This window comes from Podarcis vaucheri (genome assembly GCF_965113315.1).
Source record: "Podarcis vaucheri genome assembly, chromosome: 2".
Lineage (NCBI taxonomy): Eukaryota > Metazoa > Chordata > Lepidosauria > Squamata > Lacertidae > Podarcis > Podarcis vaucheri.
In genome coordinates this window covers 94,777,414-94,801,982 of record NC_138760.1, presented here as the reverse complement: position 1 = coordinate 94,801,982, position 24,569 = coordinate 94,777,414, and the positions used below count along the sequence as shown (strand labels likewise).

General features: G+C 41.3%; 1 protein-coding gene across 3 annotated transcripts in view; it reads right to left on the bottom strand.

The window, feature by feature from the left end:
- SRGAP3 (SLIT-ROBO Rho GTPase activating protein 3) overlaps nt 1–24,569 on the bottom strand; it is a 186,981-nt gene that overhangs the window by 42,157 nt on the left and 120,255 nt on the right. For all 3 annotated transcript variants that reach the window (XM_082209313.1, XM_082209311.1, XM_082209312.1), the window contains exons 7-10: nt 9,566–9,787; nt 8,744–8,845; nt 7,203–7,400; nt 2,900–2,984 (exon numbers count right to left, since the gene is read on the bottom strand). In XM_082209313.1, coding sequence (XP_082065439.1) covers nt 2,900–2,984; nt 7,203–7,400; nt 8,744–8,845; nt 9,566–9,787 — 607 coding nt within the window. The remainder of the gene's footprint in view (nt 1–2,899; nt 2,985–7,202; nt 7,401–8,743; nt 8,846–9,565; nt 9,788–24,569) is intronic.

Below are 24,569 nucleotides of genomic sequence, written 5' to 3'. Positions count from 1 at the left end.
GCCCATATGGAATATCCAAGATTGTGTTGGGAAACTGGTCAAGAGAGTAACGGCATGAGAGTTAAAGGAGCTGGGCCAAATCAAAGTCAGATGAAGGATCTTCATAAAGGAGAAAAGAGGAGCTAAGGTTAAAACTGGAGGTGACAGCATAGGCTCAGAGAAAGGACAGCGAGGGGCCTGGAAAAGCCGCAAGCTGGCCCCGGAAGTAAGTTTGTGTGTGTGTATAAATAAAGGTGTGAGTCATAAAAAACTGGTCCAGCATCCTGGTTAGCAGAGGCAGCTGACCATCATACTAAGGATGCAGCTCTTGGTAAATAAATAAGGATGCCTGGAGCCTTAGCTGGCCTATCTTGCTCTTGAGAAATGCTGAAGAATTTTTGCTAACTAGAAAGCTGACTAATAAAACATCCAATCACATCATGCGTTGATTGATAGTGTTGTCTTAGCACTGTCAAAACCTTAGAGGCTTGTTGTCTGAACTAAGAGGAGAGTCCATATGGGTCAGGCTTCAACTAGCTGCTAGCTCCGCCCTGTCTCATATGTTAAAAAGCTTGAATTTGGAATCAGCTGCTCTCAGATAAGCCTGGCAGCGTGCAGTGATTGATTATGTCTAATGAGACCTACTCCAATTTTAATATGAAACACAGACCAATCCACAGAAGGGGGTATAAAGAAGCAGCCATTGTTCTAATAAGGCTGCATATGCTTGTAGGTTTACCAGCTCTGCGGTAGAGAGAAATTTCTAAGACAGAAGAGAAAGTATTGGCACAATTTTTAAAAACAGTTTAAAGAACTGTGTATCAAATGCTGTCTCTTATGATGACTCAGGTCTTAAAATCATATTAACTTGGGAGAGGCAAATATCTATGGGATTAAAGCCAGCAAAATCCAATTAAACTTTTACGTGTTTATATCTGTGTTACAAGGGTATTAAAAGTAGATCAGAGGCAACTGATTCCAAACTTTAAGAAGTACATTCACTCCTAGTGTATGACAGCAAAATATAGCAATAAATCATCAGAAGCTTCTGCAAACTGGGCATCTCTAAAATGAGAAATAGTCCCTTGTTCACCAAGCAAAACTTTTTTAAAAGTCTTATGGGCTCCAGTTCAGCTCAGGTTCCAATTTATATTCAGGAAAGGACATAACTCAAGTAGGTATCTAAGGTTAAATGCATGATTTAAGGCAACCACTCTTCTTGAAGTATTTTTAAGGACACACTTGTGCAAAGTAGAGACTTTTTGAGGAGATGGCATTGTTGGGGGGGCAGCATACAAAAGGGGTAAAATATCAGCCTCGCACATCCAGCGGTAGGAAATGACAGCTGTATTTTCTTGTACTAACCATTAATAAAACAAAGGGTCATGCAGCAGCTTACAAATTTATAAGGGGGTAAGCTTTTGTGGGTTACTAAGAGTCCTCTTCATCAACATTTGGGTGAGGACAGGAGTTAAAGCATGGGCTGCTAATGTAGTTTCTGTGGTCCCACAGAGACCTTCCTTAGCAGGTCTGAAAGCAGCATTCTTCTGAAACCATGAAACATGAAATCATGTCAGTTTCTTTGGTTTGCAAATGGGACTGCCCACAGGCCTTTAAAGGTTGACAGACCTGACTTAAAAGCTCAGTCCCGAAGAGCTGAAAGCAACATGCTCCGGCCAGAATATGGCAGACCTATTCCCAAGTGAACAATCTCAATAGCAAACCAGAAGGAGAATAAATTGTAGCCTACAGCGTCCCTTTAAAAGTTGATTAAAACATTCATTAGACATTCTTTTTGGCATCAAGGACAATAATTATCACCAGAGGAGAGAGGAAAGGGCAGCAAAGTGATCCACAGGCAGGCCCAAACCATCAGCTCCACTATGTTGATAGATGTGGAAAGTCTGGCCTACTTACACATGCCTTGAAACAGGCCAATTATTTCCCAAACTCTGCTGTCAGGTAAAAAGATGAATGCCTCTCACACATGAGACCACGCACAGCTGTACTGATAGCCTATGTTCCTCCCTTGCCTGCAGGACCTTTGCACAACAAGCCAACTGAGGCCAAATGATTTGAGGCAAGATGCTTCAAATCACTAGAAGCAAAAAAACTATTCTGGTAGAGAGGACCCAGCGCATTTTGACTCAAGTTAAGTTACAAGAATTCCCCCCAGATATAAAATCCTCAGCTGTGAAAAACACAATGCCTTTTATTTTAATTCCACAGTTCAACATGACAGCTATCAAAAGAAGAATGCCACAAATCACCCTGTCCACTGCACATATAGAGTATGCAAAATATTGAAATGACCATCTAATTTTTTTATTGCCATTCAGTTATGATGCTGGAGAATATTTTGGAAAACTTTGTTCCAGATTATGGCTCTAAGCACCAGTGCTATCATTTCAGTAATTTGGGCTTTTTGGGTTTCAAAAACAAAAACTTACAAAGTTTCTGAGGCAGGGGTAGGGGGAATCCTAGTCCATTCACCTTGATCGTATTTGCAAACACAAAAATCCTTTATCCAAATCATTTATTTGCCAAATGAAATGGATAATTGTTAACAAGAACACAGCTACGGGGGGCTTGGTGTTTTCATTTTTCTTTTTCACTAAACAAAGAGCAGGCAAAGCAGGGATAATGGGGCTCATCCCTAATGCTGAGAGGCCAGCCTTACGCCCTGAGGAACCAAATCAACGCAATGGGGCATTCAAATGCCACTCTCAGCCAAAATTAAAAGTGAAAGGAGCAAAGATTTTCTGCCCCTCTTCTATTAAGCACGACAGAATCACTAATCACAAATGCTGACGTAAGAAAGAAAACAATAGCGAGGGAGATTTAAGAAATCTAAGATCCAATTCTAAATCCTGTTGTGATTTAAAATGCAATCTTTTTGTTCAGGCTCAGTTGAACTTACCTTCTCCCAGAGTCTGCTTCAGTAAGTCGTGTTTAGCCTGCAGCTTGGTAATAAGGTTGCTGCCATTCAAATACTCTTTAAATTTCTGAAGGGAGGAAACAAAAACAAAAACACTGCACACACACACACACAAAAGCATAGTGGGCAAAAAATATCAGCAAAATAAACTTTGAAGCATACATTTATTTCCCTGCGGTGCTGTTGCAAGTGCCTTTCTGGAATGAAAGGATGTGTTGTATGCCTTAATGAACCAGACTTCAGTTGTACATACAAAGATGGACCAAGGATTCAGTTGTCATTTGGGCTTTTTCTTTTTCCACAATTTCAGTATCAGTCCTGTTGATCTTATTAAGCCAGAAACCTTTGTGTTGAGCCATGTGCTTGGGGTTAAGGCCTCAGATCACAAGAAGCTCAAAGACAGCAGTTCAAAGAAAGCTTTCTTTTGTCCAGCTTCTGGGAATGGCCTCAATAAGAAAAGAAATTTTGTGTGGGGTGTGTGTCAGTGGGGTTCCTACAGAAAGGGTTCTACTTTCATGCAAACAGTGATAAAGCCAAGACGGATTCTCACTGCATGAGGTCTGCGGGCTTGGCTGATCAGAAGTTTCTGCTGCGCTGATGGATTTCTTCTGAGTACAACTTTTATTTTGAGATTGCCTCATACCCAGTAATAGTGTCCTAGAGGCAAGTAACTTCACAGATGCCAAGAGAAGAGGAGGAAGATATGGGGCTGGAGGAAAGAAACAGGAAGTGGAAGATTCAAGAACTAAAATGCATCTTTGAAATTTCAGGATGCAAATCTCAGAAATCACTGAGTTTAAATAGTAACATTTCTTAAATGTTACTTAAATGGAGTAGACTAGACAGTGTATCAGGATTCCCTGGTCCAAATCTCACTGCTGTCCTAAAGTTAACAAACAGCCTTAGGAAAGCCTCTTGATACTCAGCTATGCAGCTGCAAATGCAACGTTTTAAGTGCATTATACAAATGTGACACTAGATGGCAATGGTGAGCTATGGCAAATTCAATATATTTTTTCCCAAACGTTTCTTTAAAAACCATTTTCACAACTTTTTTTTATATATGCCTAGATTCCACCTCAGTCACAGACCTCTCTTCCAAGATACAGGGATAATTATAATGGATGGCTGCTGTAAAGCTGATGAAATAACATGCTTTGAACAATTAAAAGCATTATGAAAATACTGAGTATTATAAAGCTATGCAGTAACCAATGTGCATATAAAGTTATGCAGTAACCAATGTGCTGGTTCAAACATCATAGCTGGAGGAGAGGACAGAGGGTGCAGAAAGAACTGTGGTTGGAGAGGACCCCTTTTGCCATCCTTTGGACCCCCTTGGAAACCAAACAAACCTGCTGTACCTGGAACTGGGTGCGGAGAGTACAGCTGACTGGGACACAGCCGTGGGCAGCCTGATAAAATACCACCAACCTTGGGCCTACCCATAAAAGCAAGCCCTGCCATGGAACAGTAAAGTCTTAACCAATCAAACCTTAGTTTAAAAACAAGCCGTACTTGGAACTGGACCAGCAAGTTGGATTCAAGGGTTAGAGGCCAACTTGCGCAACCCCTGCTTAGCTTCTCCTCCTCCTTCCCCTGCTCTCCCCTATACCCACAAAGCATATCCAAAGGATCAGGCCCTCTAAAGAGTGAGAGATGGAAGACTGATCTTGTGCCAGTGGAATTCCTGCTGGAGCAAGAGTTCTCTGCCTGACTTCAAACAAAGCCCCCAAGCCTTTGTATTGTAATAATGTAAGACACAGCCTCCACTGTTTGGGGAGCTGATGAGATTACAGGGAGAAAGAGGGGGGAAGAAAGAACTGTTGCACAACTAGTCTTCCATGTGTGTAACTGTTGGATACTACCCATTGCTAAATGGGATGTATTGGGGGGGCGTGATATTTATATCACATGGCACAATTTATCAGACATTTCTTGTGTTAGCTTAACCATAAACAAAATGAACTGATATGCGCCTCCTAGACAGTTCCGCTTTAGTTTAAAAGGACTTGCACAGAATAAGTTCTGTGCAAGTTTTACAGAAGACTGTAAAAAGTTTGTGAGGGAATATTAATGACTCTCAGGGTACCATGGATCTCTAGTTCTAGGCTGGAGAAACTGGGCAGGACAGGGCCAGAAGAGTTTACATTGTTCTCCTATATGAACTATAGCAAATAGTCACTGTAGAAACTGAGGAAGGGTTTGACTTTAATTTTGTAGAACAAACATTTTCCGTGATGTGAATTAAGGGATGATTAAACATTTTTCTTGATGCTCAGACTCCTAATCTTCAAAGCTCGCAACTAAGTTTTGAAAGCCTGCGGTTTAAAAATTATTTTCAGTTGCTTTATTTTCTTAATCTTCTTCGCAGCCATGGGGTCTAGACACATACCTAAAATTTGAAAATAAATAAGAACTGACATTTTGTTTTTTAAAAAAACAACCCAAATTTTGACAGCCCCATTGTAAAAGGGCTTCCAAGATGAGGTGAAAGGCTGATGAAATGGTACAACATTGCTATAGAGGGGGAAATGAGGGACTCTGTGCTTGAATGGCAAACTAGGGAGTAGCTGGTCTTTAAAACATCTTGTCTTAAAACACTTTAAAAAAAAAAATCCTAAAGGGATAGTGGTTCAGGGAATCCTGGTTCTGTTGTTTCTCCCAGTGCGGTCAGAGATACCTTTCTATAGGTGAGCCATACATTAGTGCCACCACTCTACGTGGCTCCATATGGTGGGCTTCTTATTCCTTTCTGAACATCAGCCAAGCCCACTCCATGCACAGCACATCTAAACGGCCTTCTTAAACTTTTCCAAGTTTTCAAACAAGTTTTCAACATAACACCAAGAGCTACTGTGAATGTATAAGAACAGACAAACTGGTTTACTGCATTCTTGATCTTCTGTCTACAAATAAAGACCAGGACAGGCTATAGGTGAAAGTTGAACTCTGATTTACCGAAATTGGAAAAGAGCGAGAGGCTGGCTTGTCTGGTTTTGTCACCTCGGTCCTTGAATACTCCCCTCCTCCATCCACTTCTACAGGGCAGGAGTTCTTTATAGAAGCGCTGCTTGTGTCATCATGTGAAAGTCACTCCTCCTCCAGATGAGACACAAACTTCGGTGATTCTGACAATTTCTGTTTCTCTCAGTTTCTCATTTTTCTCCCGATCTTAAGATCAGTTAGTTCTCCATTTCTCTACATCAGTTTGTGGTTTTTTAAAAAGTCCTCATGAAAATCCACCAGCATTTTAATACATTTATATTGTATTGTATTATATTGTATTATTATATGAATTTTATGTATGTAATATTGCCCAATATGCACATTTTTGCAAAGCAATTTCCCCTATTAAAATCCATTTTAATGTTATTTTTGTCAGAATATGGATTTTTACATAAACTTCACCCAAGTCTATGCATTTTTGTACACGTTACTTGGCTGGAGAAATACAATGCAAACATAGGCGCCGACTCCATGGGGCTTGAGGGGGCTTGAGCCCCCTCCAAAAAATTTTTGGGGGGGCTCAGCCCCCCCAATAATCTCGGGCGCCGCCGCCGTCCCCCGCCTCCTCCCCACCTGCTCCCTCGCCAGCCAGCCAGCCGCGCGCCCTAGCCGGAGAGCCCCGGCCGTCCCCCGTGAGATTAGGGAATCCCCGGGGGCGGGGGCTCCTGCCTCTAGCCCCAGGTTTCCCGCATATCAGCTGTTCCGGAGCTGATAAATAGGCAGCAGCACGCTCTCCCCTATTCGCTCACGAGGGGGCGGCGCCACTTTATTTGCATATTCATGAGCTTATTTGCATATTCATGAGCTTATTTACATTTCGCGAGCTTTCCCGGCCCCCCCCCCAATATTTTTTATAAGTCCGCGTCCCTGAATGCAAAATCTGGAGCAGTGAAATTTTGGAGGAGGGCTATGTTTTGGTCAACATATTATTTCAGAAAGTACAAATTTGGTAGGTTCATCTCTGAATGAGAACTGAATTGATGTCTCCCTCATCCCTAGACTCCCTACTGCCTTTCTTAGAGCTAGCAATGTGAATGTGTATGTGGGGAAATGAGAGGTGTAGCTATTGGAATGCCAGCACACTCTATTGTCACAAAAATGTGACGTCCCTACAGTTAAAATGGGAAGGGGAGGGGAAGCTACTGCTCTGAAAGAGCCAGCCTTTTATTAGCAGTATATAGTTTATACCCGCCTTTTTCCCTGACAGGGGATAAGCCTTCTTATCTATTGCTTTTTTACCACACTGTGCTCAATATAGACATAAGATTATCCTCACAGTAAAATAGAACATTTCAGTTTCTTGTTGGTTGGCTCTCCTCTTGGCAATGTTTATTTTACTCATGTAAGTCTCTGAAGCAGCTGATTTGACCGACTCAGTGGAGCGACTATGCTGGAAGGCATCTGAGACATCAAAATCTTCCACTGTCAGCATGTCTTGCAATGTCTGCATAGTAGCATCCAATGTTTTTCGCACCTGCAGAAATTAAAGGCACAGGCGATTACGAGACAAAGTGAATTGCTGTGACACAGTTAGGTCACCGTCGGTGCATGGTCTTCGATACACCAAGCTAGTCTTATTTTTTGAACTTGAAAGATTTCCTAGGGAGGAAAAGATAATATAGGGTTCCTGGGATTAGATGCTTTTGTGTATGGATGAGCAATTTGTTCTGTACCTGAAACCACATTAGAAATGAATTTTTAAAGAGATTTCTAGATGCCAGTGACAATGACAATAGCACCCAACCAGGAAGCACTACAGGACACAGCACTATGAAGTTGTTACAGGAGTTTATAGCTACAGTGCTATAATGATAACATAACAGCTCCGCACCCCAAGCACATCATCCTAGTCTGTATAAACTAGCAGGAACTGGTTTGGTGGTGTTCACCATCACCCAAACCACTCTGTGCCTTCCACTTTCAGGTGGCAGCTATAAAGAGCCTCTTTGTGACGTGCCCCATCTATAGTAGAGATTTGGTGCTTTCAAACAATGTAGCAAAACAAGTATTACAAAGCAAGCCACTGTGCCTGTTTCCTATCCGGAGTCATAGACCTGGCATGGCTTTATTGTGCTCTTCTGGTTAAATATATCATTCATATAACAGGATGCAGGATGACCACATGGATGATCAGACAATATTTATAATATACTGTATTTTTCGCCCTATAGGACACAATTTTTCCCCTCCAAAAATGAAGGGGAAATGTGTGTGCGTCCTATGGGGCAAATGCAGGCTTTCACTGAAGCCTGGAGAGCGAGAGGGATCGGTGCGCACCGACCCCTCTCGCTCTCCAGGATTCAGGAAGCTCTCCCCAGGCTTGCGGATAGCAGCCTGTTCTGGGGGCTGGGGTCGGGGAAGCTCGGGCTTCCCCCACCCCAGCCCCGCGCCTGGGGGGGAATTTTTTTTCTTTATCCCCCCCCCAAAAAAAAACCTAGGTGCGCCCTATGGGCCGGTGCGCCCTATAGGGTGAAAAATACGGTACTCAAAGACATTTTAGTACATTTATGTTGTTGGAGTGCTTCATGCAGGGGCAAGACCCTGAGGCACCAAAACCCACTACCCCCTTTTACTATTACAGGTACACACACACCCCACTTATGCGCGATCGGACTTGTGTGTGGCACGCAATACAAACCTGGTCTGCGTTCTCCAAGGGATCACAAGCCCTTGGATTGAAAAAAGTATGCTTGTCCAATACAATTTAATTCTTTAGCCATCTCTGTTAGTTTAAAAGTCACCTTGCATAGAATTATTCGCATAAATGAATCAATAAAGCTTATTTACTTAAGGATTAAAGACAATTACAGCGCTCACCTCTTCGTTTTCTATTTTGAGTGTGGCAAGTCTAGACTGCAGCTGGTGATATCGCATGAGCAACTCTGTCTGAACTGGCTGCTGGGCGCTCACTTGACATACCTGAAAGGACAACAGATAAGACTATGCAAATTCAAGAAGGATCAGAATATTGACAGGTATCAAAGAGCTAACACAACGAAGAATGCACATCCTCATGATAAAAATGTCCAAAAACTTTGGACTGATGGATATTAAAAACAAAAGACGGAGTACAGTGGTACCTCAGGTTACAAACGCTTGAGGTTACAAACACTTCGGGTTACAAACTCCGCTAACCCAGAAGTAGTACCTCGGGTTGCAAACTTTGCCCCAGGATGAGAATGGAAATTGCATGCTGGCGGCACGGCATGCCTCAAGTTAAGAATGGGTTAAGAACGGACCTCTAGAACAAATTAAGTTCGTAACCCAAGGTACCACTGTATTTAATTTTTAACTAGTAGTATAATCCTTCTATTGGGCTTGAAATATAACCTCACTCAGACACAGAATACTGAGTGTAGTTGTTATTTATGGCAATGCAGCAAATCTACTCTATTGTTACAAAATCTATTTGTTTATAGTGTTGGATTATAAAAGAAATTTCTCAAAGCAAGAATCTGACTTAATTGCTGCTTAAAAGGCCTAAATATTAGTAACTCCTTAATGCATTATGTATGTAGTGCCTACGGCAACTCCCACTATTAGTACCGGAGTGAGCAAAGTGTTACGTCTGAAGGGAAGCTGGAAACATACTGCAATATGTCGCACTGAAAGCATTTTCTACAATGGTGATAGCATTACCTCATCCCCCATATGAGGCTGGTATTCAAACTTTAGTGGAGGACAGAAGACTTGGTTGCACATATCCATGACTGTATGCTTGTCACTCCGTGCATCCAGGTTGTCTACAGCATTCTCAATGATGTCCAGGCCCTCGTGACGTGAGGTTTCTAGATTGTATTCAGCAGAAAGATATGTTCTGAACGTTCGTGCCAGGCTGGCATGGAATCCCAAGTCACAGCACTAAGGGAAAGGGAGAAACAGTCATTTGCTTCAACTGCAGAAGCTAGTAATTTCTCCTATATTCTGGCATAATGGCCTTTTACCTGAAGAAAACCCGCATGCAATATCTATTTCTTCTTCTTTATAATATTTCTAGAGCACCTATATAAAATGAGGTGTTGTCCAGAAAACAAAGAGTAAGACACAGTCCCTGCCTTCAGGCTTACATGCTAGGTTATACAAGACATGGCAAAAGGGCAGGTAAGCTGTGGGGAATGGTAAAAGTATGGAATCAAGGACACAATACAAACACTTATATGGGTAAATAATAAAAATGAGTGTCCACTTTCTGGTATGAATCAATCCTACAAATATCACAACAGAGGTTTCGTGTAGAAGCGACCTCCCAAAACTTTACCCTTTATCACTCATTGCTCGATCTAGGTTTTCCCTTCTCACATGCATTGATTTATTTGATTAGCCACATTTTAAATCAAAGAAATGACATCAGTTGATCATAAATATATTAGGCAGAATTCTGTGGAATTCCCATGAAAGTTTGCATAGAACTGTATCCCTAATCAATAAATGGACTTCAAAAACACTCCAGGATTCAAAACAAATTCCTATTATCATAAAAGCTTACTATAGTACAGAAGATGCCCCTGTTGCCACATCTCTTGTGACTGAGCAGCTCCTCATGATTAATAAAATATTCCTGCATTATTCACCTTGGAGGGATATCTGAATTTTAATGTCTAACACAGAAACCTAATTTCTCCCTCCCATCCCAAATGCATAAACACAGGCAGTGCCTAACTTTAACATAAAAGTGCAAACATTAAGTAATTTGGTTACCTGGTACATCTTGGCTTACACTCAAGCAGGTAAAGCAAATCCTTCCATAAGATGGATATGGAAATCTAGAGGTTTTTCATTATTCATCATAGAGTGGCAAGTCTATCAATGGCTACAGGCCATAATAATAATAATAATAATAATAATAATAATAATAATAATAATTTATTATTTATACCCTGCCCATCTGGCTGGGTTTCCCCAACCACTCTGGGCGGCTTCCAAAAGAATATTAAAATACTATGATACATCAAACATTAAAAGCTTCCCTAAACAGGGCTGCCTTCAGATGTCTTCTAAAAGTCTGGTAGTTGTTGTTCTCTCTGACATCTGGTGGGAGGGCGTTCCACAGGGAGGGCGCCACTACCAAAAAGGCCCTCTGCCTGGTTCCCTGTAACTTGGCTTCTCGCAGTGAGGGAACCGCCAGAAGGCCCTCGGTGCTGGACCTCAGTGTCCGGGTAGAACGATGGAGGTGGAGACGCTCCTTCAGGTACACTGGACCGAAGCCGTAACATTATGGCTAAATGTTACCTCCAGGTTTGGTCGGAGTATGTCCCCAAACTACCATTTTCTGACAAAGGCAAGGGTGCCACCTCCTTTCTGTTTGCTTTGTATTTACGGGAGTGCTGTGTGGGTAGAATGACTGATGGACACTCACTAGTGAAATGGAGAGGGCATGCAACTTTTAAACTATTTACCAACTTATCCATTAAATAGTGCTGTACTTTATACCCAGACCAGTAGAACTGGGTCTGACTCACTGCGCTCAGCTTACCTACCCAAGACTCAGTAATGCACACCAAGTCAGCTCTCTTATCCAAAATGAAATCGTGGATAAGCAAGGACTTACAGTGAACTGACCTAGCATTGCAAAGCAACACCACCAGTCACAGAACACCTAATCTAGTTAATGTTGGGAGAGCTCTGTGCCCTAAATTGAAAGTGGGCACTCTACCTTCCATAGGACAATGTGGGACTAGGACTCAGAATGAAGAGGAAGGTCAGTTTGCCTACAAGAGCAGCAGTGGTGGCAGAAGAGCAGGAAAGATATCCAGGAAGAAATGGTAGCAAAGTTGCAGCTGGAGATAACTGCTTTTTTAACTCCATCGGAGAAGGCAAGAGCTGGAAGAAACTTCCAGCTGTTATGGCTGCCTGCATTGCCTGCCAGAAGAGAATCTGCTCCCTGTACTGAGGTGCGCTTGATGCCATACATTCCCTGAGTATGGGGATGTGTGAATTTGCTCCAAGCTTGCCAACCATTTACCATTCAGAAGGCAGTAGACAAGTCATCTTGTTGCAATAATCCTTCTACTCAGTACAATATTGACCAGTTTTAGCATTAATGCTTGAATCATGAAAGACAGAGCAATATAATTCCATGACCTTACATTGAATAATAAAAATGAGATGTTACAGATAGGTAGCCGTGTTGGTCTGCCATAGTCAAAATAAAAAAAATTCCTTCCAGTAGCACCTTAAAGACCAACTAAGTTAGTTCTTGGTATGAGCTTTCGTGTGCATGCACACTTCTTCAGATACACACTTCTTCAGATACACTTCAGCGTGTATCTGAAGAAGTGTGCATGCACACAAAAGCTCATACCAAGAACTAACTTAGTTGGTCTTTAAGGTGCTACTGGAAGGAATTTTTTTATTTTAAAAATGAGATGGTTGGTGGAAACAAGAGAGAAGCAACATTTTGTTTTCCAAATATATCGCAGAAAGCTGCCAAGAGTGCATTTCCTGAGCTCTTGACTGTCCTCTGATCTCTTGTTATTTTCAATGCATGTTCACAAAAGGATTTTACAGCAGGATATTTTCTGCATTCCTAACTCAAAGTGAATATCAAAGCTCAGTTACTGCCATAAGCAACTCTAGCCAGAGACGACATCTCATCTTTACTGATGTGAAGAGACACCCCTCAATTCAAATTTAAATCATACCAAAGAGATGGATTTTTCTGTGTGCAAAAAGAAGCAGCTCATGCATGTGCGCGCGCTCACACAGACACATACAATTCCCACTCTCAGGGATGTGGTGTCAACTTCCAGAAGATTTCAAAAGACAGCAGAAGTCAAGCTTTCAACAACTAATTTATGACACAAGCAAAAATCTAGTTGGTGTCCCTTGGTTTAACTATGAATTAGCCTCCATGAAGCCAGATTATCACCACTGCCTTGGAGGGGGTTCGACTAGATGACCCTTGGCACCCCTTCCAATTTTACAATGTTATTATCCAATGATCCACTCCAGGTTACCAAACATTGGGCTCCTTTTTGAAAATGAACCAAAGCACAGAGGTAGTAATTTTAGATATGAACTGATGCAATTCTACTAAATTTGAGATTTTTAATTCAGCCACTGCCTGCTCCCAAAGATCAACATTGTGTTCCACTGCTCCAAAAATATGCTCAGGCCAGAACAGTGGCAAACTTTCAGATGAAAGGAGTTCCACTGCATATGACAGAGCCCCAGGAACATGTCCTAACGCAGCCTTTCTATACTAATTTAATGCACTGGAGCAAAGTTATGGGTTGCAACAATTAACAAGGAAGGCAAAGGAAACATTTGAAAGGTCCAAGTCCTTTAGGAATTTTATAGGACTTTGTGTTTTCCTATATAGCTATTGCAGAGCCTGGCATACTAGTGGAATTTACTCTCCGAGCACCTCAGGAAATAAGATGCAACCAGAGTTCAGCACTAAGTGCATCCTCCAAACAAACAAAAGGTTTACATATGCTCGTAGAGTGTATTCTAAAAGTACTGGTCAAAAATTATATCCAAATGTTTCTACAAAAGATATCCAAATTACCATTGCTTTAGCCAAGCTGAGCAGCGATCTGAATGGAAATTTGTTGACTGCTATGTCTGAAATCTAGTACCTGAGGCTAAAAGGCTCAAACTACAATCTGTGTGTGAATCTGCAGCAGCAATAACAAAAGCAACTCAGGAAGGTGGCACAATAGTTCCAGGAGAAGCTGTGATACTCTGTTGAAGCTCTCACAGTGCCACACTTTGGAAGCAAATGAACAGGTTGTGTAGGCAAGCTCTCCTTCCACCTTTCTCAGTCCTTAAGACTCCTAACAGATGCCAGCATATTGTCCAACGTTTCATCAAGAAGTTCTGGACAGCACCCCTCAATTCTTGGGGTGGTGGAGTCTCTTCCCACTCCAATCTAACAGGTGACCAGCTCTGTTCAAGCCTCCCTATAATAACACGAAACAACTAATGGGTCTCCTAGAGCTCATTGATATGCAAGTGCCCACAGTTCCCTGGGTCTGGAGTTCAAAATTGGCATAGGAAACATCAGGACCACTTCAGTCCAGGTATCAGAAAGACTGAAGTTTTAGAAAATCCACATTACCTCCTTGGTCATAAGCATTTAACAGGCTCCATCATTTCATGGTGGGTCTCCTGAGTGTGAGTTTAGCATAATCCAGTTCAGGTACAGGGAACAAGAGTACAGGGAACTAGCACCCTGTTGTGGTTCTTAATGTCAGGCAATTTAGCAGAATCTAATCTATGATTGCTTAAAAGCATAGGAAGCGGCTGCAGACCAGATCAGTTATCACTCTAGTATGAATAATGAGATCTCACTGTGACAGCCAAACTAGACATCACTATCATTTTATTTGTATGTCAGCTTTCCGTAGTTAAAACCATGCTCAAGGTGACTTACAATATGATTTACATAATCACAAACATAACAAAAGTAGTCATAAATAAAACACATCAAAAAGTACATAACCAAACAACCATTTCCACATAAATCATAAAAAAGCTAAAATGAAGACATAAAACCCTAAGCAATACCCCAACCTGACAGCCTGTTCAGCAGCCTCAATTTTTATAGCTGGAGTCAGTCAGCGTCCCACCTCCCCAAGCCAGGTGGGAAAAGGCCTGCAAGGCAGGGAGCAGGTCTTCCAGGACTCACAGTCAAGATGATACCTAGTCATATGATCACTGTTGAGAACCAATCAGAAGGAAAGAATGTGAGGCATTGCATATATCTCCCCTGCTATAGCGATTCCCCCTCTTCCAACAGGAGCAGGCCACAAAAGTCTCACAAAGAGAAGAGGTCCTGGAAACAGTGGCCATCACCCTAGTCTCTCACTCTAGACTTGCTGTTGATGGGCACAAATCAAGGTGGATGCTACTTCCTCAGGCTGTCCACAGCTGAGTTTCCCAGGGGGTCCCTTCCAGTCAAAGCTCTTTCTTCACCCTCTGTCCTCTTCTCCTCCTCCTCCAGCTTTTCCAGACATGACATGGGAGATCTAGGGTCAGGCTCTCCTACATTTCATATACGGTGTTAATTGCAGCCACAGGGGGAAGGCGGAGTCAGATGAAGATACTGGATGAGGATGCTTATCAGCGCTCCTATACCTGTTTCTCAATTAACACACACATCGCACATAGCAATTGAGGGACAGTGGCTTAATTAGGAAAATGCACAGAGAAAGAGTCCAGTCTGTCTCTTGCATTCACACAGCTTCTATTAATACTGGGTGATTATATCTGCGTCTCTGTATCTGGCATACTGTGAACTCCTGCAACTCAGGATGCCACATTTTACTGTCACATCCTGTTGCCAGCTCTTCCCCAAGCCTGCTGCTCAAGGCTCAAGGCTTCAGCTGCAAATAGTCTGTGCGCCAGGGCCCTGATGGAGGAAACGCTGCTCAGTGTTGAAGGTGAGACATGGGAGGCCCTCAACTGCAAATGGACAGCCTCAGCATGACAGCAGCCTGCCTCACAGAAAGGGAGCCGGGGAGGGAGAGCAGGAGAGTTGTAACAACACTCGGCGAGAGATCAGTGCAACGACTCTTTTAAAACCTTCTCATAAAAATAAAACGTTTGCACCGAAGGGAGAATTCAGTAAGTTTGCACTTAAATGCAAACTGAACCAAATCTCTCCCCCACCCAATTCCTATGTGCGACCAGCATGAGTGTAATTCTTTCTGACTCCAGGAGGTGACAAAATAAGTTGTACTAAGGCAGGGGGAGGTGTGTCTCTTGTGCTTCTTTTAGCTAATCTGGGCAAAAGGACTCCTATTGGGAATTTCCCCCGACCTTCTGTAGTTCCATTTCGCGGTAGTGGGGTGCAGTGAGGCCAAGAAATGCTTCCTAATACAGCTGCCAGTTTTCACCCCACTATGAGAAGGAAACAACCTCTTTCAAAGTCCCAAACTCACTTTACTGAGTGAGGGGTGTGAAGAGATTTAATCTGGCAAAGCTTTTAGCATTCCTTCCTAACACTCTATACAGAAACAGAATGAAATTAGAAAACAAGCAATATGCACAGGGGCCTAAATAAATCCCTCAGGTAGCCTGGGAACACTTGTAGAAGAATAACTAAAACCAGGACGCTATGCTTACAGGACAGCAGCTTATCTCCAGGATAATGATTGTCTTTAAATGTTCTCACTGTAGTCAATATCAGAAACTCTGATGGCTTCCACTGAACCATAGTACATTCTCAGTTCACACTGGGGGACTTGAACCAGTCTGAATCTTCTCCCAAGACTTTCAGGGAAATGTCACACTCCCTTGCATTTCACCTGCATTGCACAGAAGAATTCTGAAATGCTGCTCCTTATTTTCCTTGCTGGAAACATGCTGAAACCAGCATGTGCAGTGTAGTTCAAATAACCCAGCTGCTATTGACAAGTAGGGCAGTAGCCTGACTAACATTATTTTTTACAGCTCCTTTGGTCTCTGGCTATTAGCACCATGCCTAGCACTTCACACTTCAGTGCCGCAAAGAGGGGAGAAAAGATGTAGGAAAAGGTATTTTTAAAAATACCCATTTAAGAAAAGTTTTTTTAAAAAAGTGAAAGCTAATATTATTATAAATAGGAATTTATAAGAGCTGATATTACACTCAGTTTTTCAAGAATTAACTTTCTAGTGGACCCCTGGAGGTTAGTGAAGTGGGCCCTATAAAAAGTTGTGCTACCCCCCTCAGTGTGGATTCTACAGTCCATCATCTGATTCTGATGTACCATGAAGCTATTGAACTATCTTTGCTCTCTTGGATAAAAGACAGCTAAACACACACAGAGACAGCTAAGCACACAATGGTTGGATGACCCCAGAAACTGCCAAATTATAAACGGCTGGGTTTCCATATAGGTTGCTAACCTGATGGTTCATGTTGTGGCATATAGTAACAACCACTTGCAGCAAGTGTGAAAAAGAGTTACTAACAATTAGATTGTCCATTTCTGAATTGTGTAGAAGCTTCACATCCAAACCACTCCATTTGAAACAGCTGCTTCACCTGTTACAACACTGTAAAAACATTTCTCTGAGAGTGACATAAACACAAGCCCAGGTTGCACTGTGAATTAAACAGAGAGGAAGCATACATGGCTACCCTCTTTGCACCCAGGCCTCAACTTTATACCACCACTTGCACAAGGCAAAGAACTTGATCTCAGTGTGTTTTTTAAGTACTCAGTGGATTTTAGCATTTTTCAAGGTCACAACCTTGAAGTTAAAATTTAGGTGCGCTATTCCTGTGGACATTGCTCCCACAGTATAATATGCTGGCTTTGGCTTTTGCCATTTGCTGCCATATCAACAGTGGGACGAATGGCTGTGCATTACAGGATGCAAGTAAGTTTTTTCTCTAAGTGTGTTTAACCAAGATGGGAGTTATCTCCTGACCCCTACATTGCGCAATATATGTCCTAAAGCATTGTCTCTTAGTATGCCTAATGATAGATATTATTGCCCATAAAGTGCCAATCTTGTTCAAAAGTTTAGCTACAGTTAGTTAACTGGACTTGGGAAGCACACTTTATATATTAAAAAAACAATAACAGGTACTTATAACATCTTCAGCAAATATTTTTAACCTAGATTTTCTACTGTTCCCCGGGGCTTCCTCATAGTACTTTTCTTCTAGCTGCTGGTTTTCCTCACTTTACACTTTTCATATGTTACACAGAAGGAGGGAATGAAGAGTAATTCAAACTTCTTTTTTCTTCTTCTGTAGACCATACAATGCACCCTCTGGATATATTTACTGTTGGAATATATCTTAAAGGGGCCAGGGAAATTTAAGGCTGCTGCTTTCTTTCCAGGTATTAAGAACATTACCTATAGGCTGTTCCAGTAAGAATAACTCAATCATTATTACTGAGGGGCACTTAGGCTGCTTTTCAGTTAAAACTAACAAGCATTTTGGAACTTGTTTTCTACCAGGCTCAGGGATCATTTCAGACTATAAAAGCACACACACACACTTGTGCATAACTATACAGATCCACAGAGAGAGAAATGAATAACTCACCCTTTGTTTGTGCCTTGTCGAGAGGAAAATAAATCCTTTATAAAGTGCAAGCTTTGGCAAACTACAATGTGCATAACTTGGCTGTACTATCAAGTGAGGTTTGAGTGAAGGCATGCCATCTAAACTGGCTATATTTTTATGTTTATTAGCATTTTCTGAATGTGGGCCACTTTTCTTATTGTTATGGTCTCCTGAGTGAGACAAGCTAATCATCTCAATACTTTTGATTATTAGGTCGTTTTACTGTGGAAAAACTCAGAAAGGCTACTGTCCCACTCATGCCACAGATTTCACGTCATAATGCAGAGCACACTGCACCCTCCTGAAATACATGCTTAGGGGGAATGCAATAAAGATCGGGTGAAGTACACTTCTCTTACAAAGCAAGCAACATTTTAATTCATGTCCTCATTCTACATGACTAAAATAGTTTTGCTTTTCATCTTTTAATTTTCATCTGTTGTTATAATTGTTCTCTCTGTTTTGTATAAATTTAATAACAACAACAATAAACTTTACAAAATAAGAAAGGCAAGCAAGAGACAAGAAGTAAGAAGCACAAAGAAAACAGGGTTGGTTCACATATAACACAGTTTGGTGTTCAGAAGTTGGGGCTCCAATGCTACCCCCTTCACTTTTTTTTCCTCTTGTGAAACAAAGGTTGGATTAATAAGATTGCTGGTCAAAGTTCATACACGTTGGCAGTTTAATAAATCAATTTAAAGAAAAAAAGTTCAAAAAATCTGCTTTATCTTGCACCCACACTTTCCCACCCCATATTTGTGCTTCTGGTGGGTGTGGCTGTCAATTCCTACCACAGTTTAAAATAGTGATAGAACAGCCTAACCACATACTTCCTCATCTGAGGCATAGCAATATCTAATTAAAAGTGTTTGCCTTACAGCCAGGCTAGGAGTAGACTAAACTCCCCACATCAAGAAAGGCTCTTTCAGCCACATGAGCTTCCGTCTTGAGCTATTTTCAAAGCCACAAACCAAATGTCAAGTTTTCAAGTCAATGTGGGATTTGCCTATAAATTTAGCTTTAAAGAGCTACCAGAAGGGGGGCGGGGGAAATGTGGGGCATTTAGTTGCACATCTGCTCTGATCCCTTTAGGTCTCTTGAACCTTTAAATATTTACAGATGAACACTGTGAGGGTCATTTTGAGCTTAATTCAACTCAACACTCTTTTTCTTCCCTACACTGTATGGGACCAAACTGGCAATATATGCTGATACACTTATTCTCCCAAGTGGACCTGATCCCTGCTGAAAGCAACAGGGACTTGCATTCAGCACCAAGTTTAAACAGCACTTAACAGACCAGCTGCAATCAAGAGGCTTTACCAGTCCCATGGCTGATATCATATGATACTGGGTGACTGGCAGGTGGGTCTGGTCAACCAAAAACAGCCTTATGGACCAAATTGGTCAGTCTGGTCTAATTTGGCCTGTAGGCCAGAAGTTCCTTGCCATTTGCTTACAGTAACCAAACTGCCGCCGTGTGAAAGATGACCCTTCCCAAGTAAAGTAGTCATGGGAATCAACTCCAACTTTAAAAGCGGGGGGGGGGGGGCAGATATCCTAAAGAGCAACTGCAACCTTTGCCTCCCATCCCAAAATTACTTCTTGCTTTTTGTGTACATAACAAGGCAAAGGCAAAGGACCCCTGGATAGTTAAATCCAGTAAAACTTGACTACAAGGTGCACCTCGCTTTAGGCTGAAGGAGTCAGTGTTTGTCCGCAGACAGCTTTATGGGTCATGTGGCCAGCATGAGTAAACGGCTTCAGGCACAACAGAACACCATGACAGAAACCAGAGTGCATGGAAACACCATTTACCTTCCTGCCGCAGCAGTACCTATTTATCTACTTGCACTGGTGTGTTTTCAAACTGCCAGGTTGGCAGGAGCTGGGACAGAGCAATGGGAGCTCATTCCGTTATGGGTATTCGGACTGCCGACCTTCTGATCGGCAAGCCCAAGAAGCTCAGTGGTTTTGACCACAGCGCCACCTGCATAGCGATAGTCAGTCTAAAACAGGGATGGCTTACCTGTGGCCTTCCTGATGTTGCTGGACTCTCATTTCCATCAGCTCCTACCAGCACGACTAAGCAAAATGTAGTCCAGCAACATCTGAAGGGCCAAAGGTTAGTCATCCCTGGTTTAAAAGAACGCTGAAAATTACACAAGCCTCTGCCACATTCAAGCCTTTGCCATTTTGCTATTTGAAGCTAGGAGTCTGATAACCAAAGAGACAGAGGAGCTTTGCCCAGTACTTCCTGCTGACAGGAAGTATTTCTCATCTTTGTTTCACGTACAAAGGTGGGCGGGGGGGGGGAGTAACCTCCACAGAAGCTACAGAGGAAGTGAGTGGTTCAAGTGCTTAAAATTACCAGTGGCATTGCAAAATAGCCTCCAAAGCTGGAAGCGGCAGAGAAGAGTGGAATGTAAAAGCTGTGCATTCAAACTGCACTGAATCTTTTGAGAGAAACTAATTTCCCGTGATGGAAGAGGTTTATTCCTTTTTTATTGCCAGGCTGTTGACTGAACAACCCGTAAGCTAGGGAACGGAGAACAATTCCCTGTGCGACAAGCACACAGAGTGCAATGAGACTGAGTGTTTGGGGGGGGGGAGGTTCGATTAATTTCATTGTACACAGGTTGTACATTTACAATAAAGGTATTATTATTATTATTATTATTATTATTATTAGGTAGTATAGTTAATACAGCTATTCTTAGTATTCAACAATTGCTTACAAGTGATATTACACACTGCAAAATTAAACTTCCTACTTTAAAATCAAGCTCTGAGTAACTGGGACAACATGAAAGTGGGTGTAAATAAACAGTGCATTAAGATGCACATTCAGCTTTCTCATTTAAGATGCTTACTTAACTGAGCTCCCATTCTACACTGGCAGCCCTGCTATTGATATTTAAGAGGCTCTTTAATCTTTAATCCTAAAAAAGAAGTGTTAATAACTATGAGCCAGCATCATACACAAGTTAATGGGAAGCATTTTTAATAATCCAAAGGTAACCTAATCTTCTGTAGCCTTTTTGCATTCTAACATTTGTTCCAAAGGGCCTGAATGTACAATGAAAGTAGAAGTATAAAGTGCTTTCTGCGTAGAAATTAAACTATAATGGCCACATTTGAATGCAACTCTAAGCCAAAGTGTACAGTTTGATTAAAGCACAATCTGCATAGTGGCATGCTGTTGACATTCTCAAAGAATGATAATAGGTTAGTGAGATAAGATGTACTCTTTTCCCAGAAAAGAGGGTAGGCTAACTGGTATGTAATTTCCAGGATCCTCCCTGGATTCCTTAAGTTATTTATTTTTAATGGTGTTTTGTTGGCCATTTTTCAGTCCTCAGGTATGGAGGCTGATACTGGGGATAAGTTACATATTTTTGTTAGAAGATCAGCAGTTTCACATTTGCGTTCTTTAAAAACTCTGGGGTGGATGCCATCTGGACCTGGTTATTTGTCAGTTTTTATTTTGACAATAAGGCCTAGGACTTCACATTGTGTTATCACTACTTAGCTCAGTTCCTTAGACTCCATTCTGGCTAAGGGTTACGTGAAAATGTGCTGTGTATTCAAGTGTATGAGCTACCAAAAAAAAAATTAAATTAAATTAAATTAAAGAAATGCAATTACCAGTATCAGTTGCTTTAGCCTAGGATGTATCTTGTTAAGACTTAATACCCTAATACTGTATCAAATTCCTTACTTTTTAAATCTCATCTCAAGTTGCATGATCAATCGGAGGTCTAGAACCAAGACAAGACTCAGAAACCTGATGCGGCACACTTCTTTGGGGGCATAAAACATTGAATCAATATGGTCAAGTTCTGGGCAAAGAAAATCCCAATTTAGCAATTAACTCACTAGATAGGCATGGGGAGAAAGTAAATCATTCATTTTGCAAAATGGTACTAAGTGGAAGTAAAAACAGTATTTCATAAGAAACAACGGGATAGAAATTGTGGCTAACATTGTGTGTACACCCTTTCTCAAACCAGCAGTGGGAAACCACCAGATGCAGAGTAAATGGGAGTTTGTACACAGCCTTAGTCTTGCTTCTCATAATCTAGAGATGTCTAGGATTGAAACAAACTTTCTTCATAGAAAACATGTGCTCCTCTGCTGACCTATGGTCCTTCCCTTAATTTAGTGAGTAGAGGTTAAAATGAGGGCTGCCCAAGTGTAAATAATTCCTGTTTGACTCAGGAAATCCAATATTATTCCTTGTTTATTGGACACTATGGAATTCAAAACTTGATGTTACAAGTCCTGGAAGATGTCTAACTGAGGGAATGAGTCTACTCCATTTATATTGGGATATTCTGAACTCTGTCCTATAAGGCTCTTCTGAAGCACACTATACATGTATGAAAGTCTGTTCAAACAAACAGCTCTTCTCTTGGGGAACTTGAAATTAGGACACACATATACAGCTCATGCATCCTTAATAACACTTTGTTTTCTCAGACAAGAAGAATATATAATTAGGCAAATTTAGTTGTACTGAATCAAAGATGTTTTGGTTTAAGTCCCCTAAAGGGATTTCCTGGAGTGAGGAATAAAAACCATCTGCTGACTCCAATGGAAGTATCAGAAAGGAAATATACTGGAGGGGAATGACATAAAAACAGCCAGAGCTAAACTGGCATTCGGCAGCTCTCCAGGAAACCAGAGATTCAACTCCATGAAAATAAAAACGTCGTACATAAAAATCTAGGAAACCTGGGGTGCAAATCAATCTCAAAGGCTCTCGGAGGCAATTTGGGTGGGTGGTTCCCTGTCTAGGAGACAGGTAAGTTACCTGTTCTGGATGGGTTGCACACCCTCTGAAGGAGCAGAACTACAAAGCCCTGAACAACTTAAGTCCAGGATACCTTAGGGACTGCCTGAATCCTTACATCCCAGTTGGATAAATGAGATCATCGGCAGAAGCATTACTGGTTTTTCCCCAAGTTGGCAAGGCTCATTTGACAGCAACAAGAATCTAAGCCTTTAGTATCATTGGCCTAGCACTATAGAAAACCCTGCCAATAGAGATTCGGCAGGCGCTTCTGTTTCAACCTTTAAACGCCTGCTGAAAACTCTTCTATTCCTCCAGGTTTATACGGGCAATTAAGAATACGTCTTTCAATAAGCTGATCTCTGGTTTTAATTTTTTAAATAGTTTTTATTGCATGATTTTATGCATGACCCATAGTTTTTATGAATAGAGGTGCAGGTGGTGGCCATTTTAACATGTCCAATTGATGCGCAATTGCCGACACGCAGAACGTGGACATAATGGGGAGGGGCGCACTTATGCGTGCTCTGTTGACGCACACAGGGCCAGGAATGGTACCCCTGTGCGAAATGGTCACCGCCTGTATATATTTTAATAAATAAGTAAATGAATGAATAAAATAAGCTAAGCCTTTTACAGAAGGAGTGGGGTTACAAATTGCTCAAAACATTTTGTTCAATAAACTTTCACACGCTCCATCCAACATGTCTGCCAAAATATCTCAAAATCTTCATAAGACTTCAAAATCCTACAACAGGTTTCTCTTTTAATTCTAGCATGGAACAATAAATATGATTTAAAGGATTAATTAAATTACATTACCTTCCAGATGCACTTACGTGACATTTAAACCAAAACTAAGGCTTCATACACAGACCACTGTTATTTACATGGCCATTACAGCAAACAGAAGTCAATTTATATCCCACTAGCAAGAAGAAATGCCTTACTGCAAGACAGATTTCCCAGCATAAAACTGTAGAAACCTTATTTCTTGCATCATTGGACAGAACAAGTGCATGAATACATATGGTCAGCCTTATCTTGAGCCATTCCCAGTATCTAATGTGCTTACAAGGCTCTTTTGAAGTAGACTGAATAAGTGTAAAGTACATGAAAACCCAGAGATTCCTAGTGTCCAAGCCTATAAGATAAACTAGATTTATCTTATTTTATTCTACACATTGTATGAATTCTTATGCAGATGCCTCTGTAAGGGTCAGCCACCAACATATGAGCCTCTGAGTTGAAATACCTGTTTTTAGGCATAACAGGTGCCATCTCTCTCTCTAGCCTTCCTTAAAGGAGTGGGTTTTTTTCTGCATTTAGATATTTATTAAGGTTTTCCATTAAAAAAAAAAAAACACCAAACATATCCATTTACATATCACATAGTTTGTCTTTTTTTGACCTCCCACAACTTCTCTAGCAATCATTCGTAGTACAAATCTTATCTTCACATTCCTTTGTTACAATATTTCCATTATGTTTTATATTTCTGATCTTATTTACCTTCTGGTAATATTCCCTATTTTTCACAAAGCTTCTTTAAGACACACTAGCGTTGTACCCTCCTCACATATATTTTTCAAATACTCCGTAAATTTCCCCCAGTCCTCAATAAATCTATGGTCTTTTTGATATCTAATTTTACCCGTTAGTTTGTCCAGTTCTGCATACTCAGTTAGTTTTGACCTCCATTCTTCCAGATTCGGGACCTCTTCCTGTTTCCACCTTTGAGCTAACAATGTCCTTGCTGCGGTGATCGCGTATTGAAACAGTTTGCTGTCTCTCCTACTTATATCCCTTCTTGTTATCCCCAGCAAGAAGGT